Genomic DNA, 12834 nt, shown 5'->3' on the forward strand with positions numbered 1-12834 from the left:
GCAATTCTTAGATTTGTTGGCGAAAATATATTGACTATTGAGTGTTTATTAAGAAAGGAATAGATAAAAAAGGTTAAAGCTATAATTAAGGAAAAGATATTCACTGAAATACTGTAAATATATATAATTTTGGCAATTCTTAGATTTGTTGTCAAATATTTCATCTTTTTCTTTAAAAAACAATCGGTATTAAAAAATTTATTTTAGCGGTACTATATTTTTAGCAATTCACTTATTAAATCCGAGGGTTTAAATTTTATTAAAATAATGTAAATATGGTGTAAGAAAATCTCAATCCTACCGTCCAATATGGAGCATCAGATCGTATTAATTCTATTAAATATTAACGGCCATGAAATGTAAAGGGTATAAGTTGTTTTTCAGCCAATCAGAAGCGAGGATTTTGTTCATCAACCAATGAGACGGGAGGTTACCGCAACTCTCGACGTGGAATGAGAGATGGCGTGGGGTTTTTAGGTTGTTGATGTTTGTGAAGTTGTCAATCACGTTTGAATATCATACTGCAAATTCGGTTCATAATAAAATTTGAATGCCTTTTAATCTACCTTCCAAATGCACCAAAATTTACCATACGTTTGATTTACAATAATAAGGGCATTATCAAACAGTTTTATTATGAACCATTTTTTTCTTTTTAAATCCAACAAGGCCATTATTTGAAACAGTCCAGGACATTGGCGCATTATCACACGTACTCGAGTTACCAAAACAGTTATAAATTAAAGTTCAAAATTTTGTTCCCTTATTTCATGCGTAAGGCGCCAGCTACAACTTTCCTATTCAGTTAGGAATATTAACTCCCAAAAATCTCTCTCGAATACCAAAACCTAGAGCTAAGACATTCAACTGACATATCATCCTTAAAACTTAAAGCTGCGGCAGAGAAATCTTCAACGATTCTCTTCTGAATCTCCACGAAAGAAAGAAAATCGGAAGCGCAAGAAGAAGCGCAATGTCAAGCATTCCAGAAGAACTTTACCTTGACATCCTATTATGGTTACCAGCAAAATCACTATTATCATGTGTGTTTGTAAATCTTGGAACTCAACAATCTCCAGCCAAAATTTCATTAAAGCACACCTTAATAACCTTATTATCGAGAAAAAAAATTATAACCTCATGCTTATAGGAAGAAAGCGGCGTAGTTCCGATCCCATGATTATTTGCTTTGTAGCTTATGATGCACTATCATCCCGATTTGCCAGAAATGATATGGTCGTTAGAAATGCTATAGAATATGATTATCCATTCAGATCATTAGGTCAGAATATTGTCTTGCTGGGTTATTGCGATGGTCTGGTTTGCATGCGGGTTTCAGATATGTTATGTGTTTGGAATCCATGTACCAAAGAGTATAAGGTTACACCGGATTCACCGAATGAAGAAATAGATGAAGAGACAGCTTATGCTTTTTGTTATGATTCTACCATTGATGACTACAAATTATTTAAGGTTATAGAGCTACCTGGTACTGGTAGTATGTTTTGTTTAGTTGATGTGTATACGCTAGGATCGAATTCTTGGACAAGTATTGAAGACATACCTTATTGCTTTCATAATGAGCAAAAAGTTGGGGTGCTTGCCAACGGAAATTTTCATTGGTTAGGTTGGTCATGCAAGTTAACTGATACCCATGTTGTGGAGAGACTTGAAGTCATAATCTCTTTGGATGTCAGCAGCGAAAGTTTCCAGGAAATGCAATTAGCGAAAGAACCTTTGGAGAATGAACACATCTTTAGGAGTCTGGGAGTGCTGGAAGGGTGTCTCTGTGTACTTTCTCATGATGATTCTAAGCTTGATCTGTGGGTAATGCGGGATTATGGAGTGCAGGGTTCTTGGACTAAACATTTTGGCATTATGAACAGGCAGTTTAGGGACCGTTGCTTAATAAGTCTGATGTGGTCTTTCAAGAATGATGAGGACCATAAGTATCTAATATGTGTTGAGCTTGATTTATTTTTATGCGAGCCGAAGCATGCGAGAGTTAAAAGACCAAAGATTAACGGTTTAAGAAGCTTGAATGATGTTGGGAATCATTTTGAGAGCCTAGTATCACTCGGCTCTGGCACTTATGTTGGGAGATAGCAAGCTGTAAGTATAACAATCAAATTTTGGTTAATAATTAACTTGTCATCATTATTTATATCTTAATCTGACTCATAGGGAATGAACTCCTCTTATTTGGACACTTTCTAAACTCTTAAACTAGCTTGCACTGCATGTGGGTTTTTATCTTTATTAGAATATATATTGCATTTTGATAACTAACTTGGATTCTTATGCCCTTGGCAGGAAGGAAAAAATTGGTGCTGAAAGAGTTTATGGGCTGAAGTTAAGAGCATTTGAGTATTTTTCTGTTCACAAGTCTTCTTTTTTTGCTGAGTTTTTTTTTTTATAAGTCGTACAATCTTGAATTGTTTGAATTAAGATTTTCAAAGTTTTTTCTTAATCTTTTGTTGAATTTGAGTATTCTCTTGAATAAATTACGTTATTACGTTGCCATAGTTTGCGTAGAGACTGCAACTGCTAGCTTGTACAAGTTAACATATGCTAGACAGCGCACCGTTGCAGTTGATTTGTTAATCGCTGCAGGTTAGATTAGTGTTCCAATTACGAATAATACGCATCGAGGTTCAAGTTTCTATACTGAACAGTAGAATTAAATGAGAGGAGTTTTCATTAACAAATGAAGCTAAATTTTGTTTAAAGGTGGGTCAGTCGAAAACTATTCATTGAGTAGATAAAGATACGAAACTAAGATAGACTTGATGTTCATCTACGTGTACTGTTCTGGTAAAAAAAAAAAAAAAAGTTGTACAGGCACTGAACAATATGCCAGATTGCTAATAGGTTGCACCAATTTACTTGGGGATGTACAAGCTTGATTGATCGGAATTGATGTGTCTGACATAGAGCCATTTAATATGAACTTAATTAGCAAGCCATTCATTAGCTGCCTCCGAATAATGTATAACATCCCAGCTAATATGTTTCAACGGATTCGCAAAAGGGCCGCCATACACCGTCCCGTTTACAGCTACCTTCTCAGGACAGCAACAAAAGTCGAGGGGGTCAACAAAACCTGCAATCATCACGAAATTACCTGTTCAATATCTGACGATTAATCACTGACCAACTTTTAACCAGCAACCTCTTAAGTTTGCAAGATTTAGTAACTTCTTACCTTGACCCTTGGCAGAGTTGATAAGGTTGTATTTAGCTGTATAAGCATCAACATATGTGAAGGCTGCACCAGTGAGATTGGCGTTGAGTTGGGCTAACTTGGACTTGAGTTGCCTGTTGAATTCTTAAGCTATCTCATTCAAAGATATTACACACCCATTCTTGTCCAACGGCTCCTTGCCATAGTACGTAGTATTTTGTGGTTGCTACTAGATAAACACCCAATGGGTCCTGTGTTCTCCAAAACACCCTCGCACCTTCACTATAAAGTAGCTGCGACAAAAATAAAAAGTACATTAGAGGACTATGGCATAAGTTGTCACTAACAAATGCCTATGATGCTAGTTTCTTTGTACCTACCTGTACTGCTGTGGCGAATTGATCAAGGATATCAGGAATTGGAGCACGTGCTCCTTCTGATGTAGATAAACCAAATTGAAGATCGTTTTGTCAGATGTGGAATGTGTATAAAGCCTTGGAGAAATCTTCTGGTTTCGGTAAATCGGCTTTACCTGAATATAGAGAACACTATGTTCAAGGCTGTAAAAACTAGGTTGGAGACCAAATCTTAAACCAAAATGCCCTTTGTACAGCTTTACAAAAATAAAAGATGTCAAAAATGATGTAAAGGGTACAATTGATTCTGAGTCTCTGACCTTTCTCCTGTTGGGTAGAGTTAACAATGTCAATGGTTTGAGCTTTCAATTGTCGGAATTGAGATATCTGGGCGTCAAGATGAAATGGGCAAAATTGGTGATCAAATTTTGAAACTACCCAATGCAAGTGAGTCCAGATATGCTCTTATGTAGGCTAAACCCAATTCCTCGGCTGCAGCATCCACCGAGATTGCAATCATCCCGTATCATTACCATGCAGTAACAAAATATCATTAGTGTATTGTAACTACTGGAAAATATGTAATGTAAATCTGACTGCATTAAGTAAATTAGCAAATCTTAAAAAGAGCAGTGGTACTGCTTACCCATGAAATCCACGACAAGACAACCATCGCAGGCCCTTCCAGACGGCTTTCCAAAGAAAGTTTCTCCATTAGGAGTACCAATCGCATAAAATGCTGCTGATTTACCTCCAGTATCCGAATTTGAATCTCCAAAATTGAAAACCGCAGGGAAATTGCATGTCTTCAACGTCGATGAAAAACCATTAACATCAATCTTATCTACTGCAGATAATCCTCCTATTCCGAACAAAAACCCAAAACAAGAAAACAAAGAGGAAACCAGACATCTGAGTTTCTTTTCGGTAAACCATGTTTATGTCCTTAAGAAATCTTAAAGATGCAGTAGTACTTAAGTAGACTCTATTATATATAACCCATTCAATGTCTCGAGAAAGATCTCAATTAATGTATGCAGCAAAAGGAAAGAAAATGATAATCACTAAACATGAGCCTTTAACTGAATGCAGTAAGACATAACTTCACATGAGAATGGTGGACCTAATCAGAAGAAACATTTACAACAAGAAATTGAGAAAGTGATGGTCACCAAGCCTAAACACAGCTCTGCCAACTGACTACCAATTTATTGAACTAGCTACCTTGGTATCTACCACCTAAACAAAGGACTGAGATTTTAAACACGCGTGGGTGGGGTCAGTAAGCCCCACACATTTAGCATCTCCAACTAATAAAGAGATTCAAGACCTTTACCTGAAAAAAGAAAGGTGAGTTATATCATTCTCTTAGTTTCTTTTGTTTTGTTGTAAAGAGAAGGGCATTTGCCTTTTTCCCCTATAATGTAAAAAACAAAAAACAATGTACTTTACAACACACAGAGTGTCACAGATATTTACCCACCAAACACAGAACTCGTACTCGTATGCTAAACAGGCCTGGGGAGAGGCCTGAGTTTTCCCATCAACCACCTCCTCCGTAAACCTGGAGTTAAAACCATAAAAGTGCTTGCACGGCCTGAATCACTATCGAGAAAATCTATGGCATCTAAATACAAATCGACTTCCAAATCTGGCATGCTATTGAGTACACCCATCCATTCTTCAACTGGGACAAGAACGCTCGTAACTAACACCTTCTCAACAACAGGAATCATAGTTTCGCATACACTCATTAGCTCAGACAATTCAAAACCCGTTGATTGTACCTCACTGCTCTTCTTTGACCTACAACTTCCATTGGGGTGGTGACCTTCAACATTCTTGTTCAGCTCATCATCAGTCTCTTTGTCCTTGTGGAAAGCATAACAATTCAATGATTCTCTTCCCGTAACCACCCATCCTGCCGGTATGTTGCCTCTGACAGCATGTTGCAAATCTTCAAAACAATCATATTTACTAGTTTTAGCTCCTTTGGGAATGAAGGTTTTCATAGAAATAAGATTCTCCACTTGAGCGTGCAGCTGATAGTCCATGTACGGGCAATAAATATTATTATCATCACCAATACAACGGCCTACTTTTGTATTCATCTTAGTTGGAAAAATCCCAGGATAGGAGTGAGAGCATTTTACCACCTTGAGATATTTCTCCAGCAAATTGTAGATTATAAGACATTCCCCATTAAACCAGTACAATAGCACCTGATCGGAGAGAGTCAATATACGTGTAGGAGGTGTAACAACACTAGTGCTGTAAAAGTAACAACAGAGGGGACCTGTTAGTAAACCTTCCTGACCCTTAATCTGAATATCGAAAGTCTCCTCCCTGACCCATTCTTGGTTGAGCTTGTCCTTCAATATATACATATGAACCTTGGAACAACAACAACAACCAAAGTTCCTCCGAAGCCACAATGAAGTCCGCGATGATCACTGTTGCTTATCCTTATCTTCTCGGAACGTGCTATACAAGGATATCCTTTAAACTCCAGAAGATGATCAACTGCTAAATATTGACGCGCATTCGTTGTTGTCGGGGTCAGAGTACATTCAGCCGGGAGTCGAATGAAGTGAATTTTCTCCCTGTGGAGGTCGAAGGAGAGCAACATTTCAATCTTACATTCATTAACAACTTCATTAGTCGTCCTCCAAATAAGATCACCCCCACAAAAGGTAGCTGATCTACGAAATGATCTCGAAACTCTAGTTACCATTCAACTAGGGAAATGTGAAGAAGAACCAGGTGGTGGTGCCATTTCAGAAGTTTTAGTCATTACCTTTCTCCACGAACACGTTCCCAGTGTAACGATCATGCAAAGAAACCCATCGTTTTCTTTCGAGTTCAAAATAATTACAGCCTTGTATACTTGTGATAATGAATCAAAACCAAAGCCATGACACAAGTACATGTATCCCCCAGTTGGAGTAACATAGGAGAGGGTAAGTGTTTCAGACCTGACGGGGTTAACCACAACAATTTAACCCACAACATCATTAGGCATACTCACTATTTTAATACATGCTAAACCATTTGCATAACCTACTGGTTCATATATTTTTCGGGTTATTAGATGAGCGAGAAATTTAGGATCAACATGATTATCATCATTGTGTTCTTCTAAACTAAAAAAACAAGCATTATGGATGCCACCCCTAAACACATTGAGATTAAAGATTAGACTATTCTTGTTTCTGTTTTGAAAATTATGGATCGCAGCAAATCTATTGTCTTTGTAAATTGAATTGTACCATAACTTACTCACCAAACTGCATCTGGCTAGAGTCCGAGCTGCTGGTAATCTCGTCAAAATGTTTTCAATCCACAATTCCTCTGGAAGACTTTTACTTTCATCCACAACAATTGCTCTTTCTTCTTCTTCTTCTACATCAACTTGTTTGATTTTCGACTTCTTCTCACCATCATCGATGGCTGAACTTTTTCTTTTTCTCACGCCCGCCATTATCAAAATCAACTGAAAATTGTGAATAATTGATTGGAGATTAATTAATGGTGGTGGATCGGGTACATGATGATTGAGGATTTAATACGGAAAAACACTGAAATTGATCGGTTGATTGGGGATGAAAATAAATCTAGGAATTACCAATAGGTACCATTATAGTGTTCTTAGTTAGTGGCAGGTCCACCCATTAAAGCCCACTAATCAGAGGTCCATAATTAAAAGAAAACATGAAAATGGACCAAATTTTTTAAGTCCAGGTCCTGTACACGTGTGGAACATATGAGGACGTATTTTTAAATACCGAAAACACCCTTAAGTATATAAAGCAGTAACCAAATCCATTTCTTCTTCATTTCTCGATCTATTCTTCTTCTTCTTCATTTTCTCATTTATGGTTCGGTGAAAAGCTCCGGCTATGAAGATCTTCTGAGGTGTTGATCAATTCATGAATTCAAAATAAGATTAATCGGTAGGTTCACTTCCTTACTGTTGGTATAGTTTAGGTTTTCATTTTTCCTTTCTTCTTCAAAAGCTAATTTTAATTTAGGTTTTTTTTTCTTCTCGGATTAGAGAAATTTTTATGTTTATAGCAAAATCTAATGTTTAGGTATTATATCTGATGTTGATTCGGTTATATTCAAAGTTTTGTCATTGTTTTTGGATTCTATCAGCGTTTTTTAATTGATTTTTGGGTTCGATCCATGAGTACGTATATGTAATACTGAAATATTTGTTTTGATTCTGAGGTATTTCGTAAGTTGATTTACCTATACTGATCTTTATTTTAAGTTTTTTATTGATTCTATCTTAATCTGAGATCTAAATCTCTTGATTTCATGGGAAAAAGAATTCAAAATTCAGATTTTAATGTTCCGAAAAGAGGAATTAAATTCAGTTTTTTTGTGTTTATGATCTTCATGCTTGATTCGTTAATTTTTTACTTCAATTTTGGTAAAAATACTTTAGATCTAGATAGATAGTGATGTTTTATGTTCATTTCATTATTAGATCTGATGTTTTAACTCGGTTTTGTTGGTCTTTGGTTTGTTTTTAGTTTGCTTTTGTGTATTAATCATCAGTACATATATGATGTACTGAAGGTTTTTGATGAAAATAGTCCAGATCTAGTTATAAAATCATGTTTTACGTTTGTTTCGTTTGTAGATCTAGAATTTTAGTTTCATTTTGTTGGCTTTTGGTTTGGTTTCAGTTTAGTTTTATGTATTAACCATCAGTACGTATATGACGTACTGATTTTTCTGTGTTTACTATGCTTCTATATGTTTGGTTTCAGTTTTTGCTTGTGTATAAAACATCAGTACGTATATGACGTACTGTTTTTATGAATCTTGATCGTAATTATTCGATTTTTTGGTTAGATTTTGATGGTTTTACCTTATTTGAACTCTCAATTTGATTTTCTAGTTATTTTCTTTCTTTATTTTCTCAAAATCATACTAATCATACTTGTTAAGAGTACTAAGAAGCTCTGTGCTGTAAGTTTTGTTGATTTGAATTGGATTGTTTTAGGAATTGTCATGATCTTCGTTGTTGTTGCAGTTTTTGAATCGTTTTTTTGGAATTGCTATTATGGATTATAGAGTGAAAATTGATAATAAATGTGCATATCTGGTGGTTCACTTGTTTCAGGTTATGCTAGATACAATAGGCCCTGAATTGCAAGTTCTTAATAAAAGTGAAAAATCGATTGCACTGAAGGCTGAATCATCGGTTGTTTTGACTCCGTATCAAGATAAAGAAGCAACTTCAGATGTATTGCCAATCAATTATGATGGATTAGCAAAGGTGTGCTGAAATTTTGGTTAAATCATAGTGTAATTTAAGTTTGGGCTTGGGAATTGTTGTCACATAATTCGAATATGTTTGCATTCTGTTGATGTATATCGTAAAATTGGAAAACAATGATTAGGAAGAAGGATGACAGTGTAGATGTTCCCTTGAATCTTCCAATTGTTGTCTTTGTGATACCTGTGTGACTATGTTATCCTAAGCTATATGATTCTGTGCAGGCAGTAAAGAAAGGAGACACCATCTTTCTAGGTCAATACCTGTTCACAGGAAGTGAAACTACATCATTTTGGCTTGAGGTAAGGCACTGAACTCTGATATTTGGAGGATTCATCAATTCATTTTTATAGGCAGTTGATTTTTATTTCATGAATACGCAGTACGTATAAGGCGTACTAATAGAAACTTCTTTCGATTCTGTTTTATTCAGAGTTTTGTCACTTTTTTTTGTTTGATCCATGAGTACGTATGCGCAATACTGAAATATGTGCTAATTTATTTATAATGGATTCTAACAGATATGTACTTTACCTGGAAGCGGTGCAGCAGATATGTACTCGAATTGTAAGCAGCGGATATATACTCGAATTTGTAAGCAATGCGACAGATATGTACTCAGATATGTAAGCAGTGCGGCATATATGTACTCAAATTTTTTAGCATATATGTACTCGAATTTGTGAGCAGTGTGCCAGATATGTACTCAAATTTGTAAGCAGTGTAGACACACACGTTTGGTAGTAGGGGGTATTATGGTCATTTCTATTTTTTTATTAATTTTGGACCTCCGGATAAAAAAAATTCTGGTTGGACCTTACTATAAATAACTATATGGGCTTTGGACCAATCAACAAATTTTCCAAAATAAATCCCCAGTTTATTTAAGAAAACTATTCATTAATTTTTATTTAGGCAAGTGCCGCTCTTTTGTTTTGATTTTTGGAACTTCTTTTCTCCGGCAGGGAGGTCATACCTAAAGAAATTCTCCCCCTCGGTTAAATTTTATTTATGTGGAAAGTTGGTGGAAAATCCGCGAAAACCGGACCCAGGTCTCTATCTGAACGCAGTCAGTTGGACTGGCTCCACTACCAGACCCAACACTGCTCAATCCACTATACAACTAATTTAATGTATACCTTTACGACACCGGGGATTGAAGCCCTGACTTCCACCTTATGATGGGATATCACTGAGCTATGCTCTTGGACCCTACTTATTTTGTGTTTAGCTAGCGGACTGATTCTTTTTAACTGATTCATTAATTTCATTTTGACGATGAAACTTTTTTTTTATGCAAAGAGAAAAGATTTTCTTACTTAATGACTTGGAGTTACAAAATTTGCTTCCTCATGTATTACATAGACAATAAAATTTGGTGGAAAATTTTGCCAAGTCTTACAAACTCTAAAGATCCTAGAATTTTTTGCTAGTGAGTCCGCAGGCTTATTATAATGAACTTGAATTTTCATGAATGATTTTTGCGAAGTTTAATCATGATATCTAAAATAATATAATGGTTCTCCCATGCTTCCTTGTCAGCATCTTTGGTCAGCGCCTCCACCACGATATGCGCATCTAGTTCAAAACTAACTTATTGTAGGTTGAGTTCTTCAACCCATTTCATATCTTGTAGCAACCCCTCACATTCAGCATGTTCCACAGTTGTGTATCCATCTACATAGGAGCACTTTGCCTGCTCGAATTTTCCTGCAAAATTTCTTAGGATTAGTCCAATTCTTTAATGGTTGCGTTACAACATATAAAGAAATAAGTTCTGTCATGCGGTATCTAGTGATTCTTTCCTAATTCTTGGCTTGTGACATTTTCCTTAGCCACATGACTTTAGTCTTTCATTGTTAGGAACAGTATCTTGTACACGTGATACGCTTCCAGAGAAAGTGCTTAACTACTGGGAGAGTATCAATACCCTAAAATTTCTTGTACATTTTTGCTTCATCTTCATCATAAAACTCCTACATGTTAATCTTAACTTCTACCAACCTGTTGTATGCTGACTTGACGGTGAAGTTTCCATTGTGAGTCAGAGTCCATATCAACTTATCTGAACTTGTTGCAGGAATACGCATATGAAGTATCTTTTTTGCATCTTCTTGTGTAAACAGTCGTCTCACCAAATATGTTTTCCACGTGTACGGGAATCAATCAGATCACTAACTTTAGCCTAGTTTGCTGCTTCCTCCTCATTGACTGTTGCAGTGGGTGGATTTTTTAAGCCTTAAATCCAGTTGTCTTTCCAAATCTGGATACTTGACTCATCTCTCACTAACCAGAAGTTGTGTCTTCTCACGAAATCCATACTACCATGTACACTCTGTCATGCCCGAGTAAAATTATTTTTCTTATTTGCATGTAAAGAAGTTGTAGCTGGAAAGTATATTTGTTTTAGGGCGGAGGCCTACAACTGATCTTGTTGATGGAAAAGTCTCAACGCAACTTTTGTCATAAGGGCTTGATTGAAGCAGGCCAAGTCCCTAAAACCCATTTTTCCAGTAGCTTTGTCTCGACTGATTCTAGGCCATGCATCAATGTAAATACCTCCTCCATCTTGTTTGTTAATTCAGGTCAAAAAAATCTAAGCATTTATGTCAAATTGTTATCTTTTATGGATGATACATATTTTGGTTTATACCTTATTTAAGGGGTAGGAATAAAATAAACTCATTAATAGGAGATTACACTGTAATGACCCGACCCTCAACTGATATTGTCCCCACTTAGCCACTGTGGTCATTCGGCAGTATGAGGTCTTCAACGGGCATCGCTGCGGCTATCCAGCAACAACTTCCCGGGAGGTCATCCATCCCTGGATTACTCCCGTCTGAGCACGCTTAGTTGCAGAGTTTTCTACCAACTATGGATTCAATTGTGCTGAAAAGACCTCGGTATAATGTAGACGTTCCTTGCCTCTTGTGAGACCAGTATATGGCATAACATCCCAACATACTCTCCCACCCAATCACAAGCGATCCGTCCCTATTTGTATCCCAATTAACACCGATATTGTTCCCACTTACTCACTGCGGTTATCCAGCAGTGTGGATTTTAACGACACTACTGCGATCATACAGCAGCTGCTTCTTGAGAGGTCACCCATCTCGTGACTACTCCCGGCCAAGCACGCTTAACTGAGAAGTTTTTTTCCCATAACTCAGTCAAGTGTACTCATCAAACCTCGGTGTTAGGAAAGGACAAACTATTATTCATATTCCATTCGGACAACCACTACCAAATATTGGAGTATTACAATACTACCACCTTACATTGGAGTCGTCCTCGACTCTGGAATATATCCAAGCCCAGATTTGCGACATTCTGTGCCCCTCATAAGACAAGCACTTGGAGCAACTCCGTCCATCGTACCTTCCCACCCTCGGAAGACGAGTCGTCATCGTCTATGATACCATTTATAATGACCCGTCCCTCCATCGAAATTGTCCCCACTTAGCCATTGCAGTAATCCGGCAGTGTGGGGATTTCAATGGGCATCACTGCGGCTATCCAGCAGCAGCTTCTCGGGAGGCCACCCATCCCCATATTACTCCCGCCCGAGTACGCTTAACTGCAGAGTTTTCTACCAACTCTGGAGCCAATTGTGCTTAAAATACCTCGGTATAACGTAGATGTTCCTAAGGTCACCCATCCCTGGATTACTCCCGCCCGAGCACGATTAACCGTAGAGTTTTCTAGCAACTATGGAGCCAATTGTGCAGAAAAGGCCTCGGTATAATGTGACGTTCCTTTCCTATTGTGAGACTAGTATCTGGAATAACAGCACAACATACTCTCTCACACAAGCACAAGAGATCCATCCTTAGTTGTATCTCAACCAACACCGATATTTTTCCCAGTTCCCCACTACGATTATCCAGCAGTATGGGATTTTTAACAGCGCTATTGCAGTCATCCATCAGCAGCTTCCAGAGAGGTCACCCATCATGTGACTACTCTCGGCCGAGAACGCTTAACTGAGAAGTTCTTTC

At 37.2% G+C, this 12834-nt stretch overlaps 2 protein-coding genes and 1 pseudogene across 2 annotated transcripts; 2 read left to right on the forward strand and 1 right to left on the reverse strand.

Annotated features, from left to right (window-relative positions):
- Positions 1-1176: 1176 nt before the first annotated feature.
- Positions 1177-2106, forward strand: LOC113315477 (F-box protein CPR1-like). Its single transcript, XM_026563752.1, has one exon. The coding sequence runs from the start codon at positions 1177-1179 to the stop codon at positions 2104-2106; it is 930 nt and encodes a 309-aa protein (XP_026419537.1).
- Positions 2107-2715: 609 nt separating this feature from the next.
- On the reverse strand, positions 2716-7126 carry LOC113315478 (annotated as a pseudogene).
- Positions 7127-8498: 1372 nt separating this feature from the next.
- LOC113317931 (pyruvate kinase 2, cytosolic-like) lies at positions 8499-9596 on the forward strand. The gene is made up of 4 exons (XM_026566041.1): positions 8499-8520; positions 8675-8830; positions 9055-9132; positions 9352-9596. The coding sequence occupies exons 2-4, from the start codon at positions 8678-8680 to the stop codon at positions 9514-9516; spliced, it is 396 nt and encodes a 131-aa protein (XP_026421826.1). The 5' UTR covers positions 8499-8520; positions 8675-8677; the 3' UTR covers positions 9517-9596.
- The last annotated feature ends 3238 nt before the right edge of the window (positions 9597-12834 follow it).

This window comes from Papaver somniferum, chromosome 10 (genome assembly GCF_003573695.1).
Source record: "Papaver somniferum cultivar HN1 chromosome 10, ASM357369v1, whole genome shotgun sequence".
Lineage (NCBI taxonomy): Eukaryota > Viridiplantae > Streptophyta > Magnoliopsida > Ranunculales > Papaveraceae > Papaver > Papaver somniferum.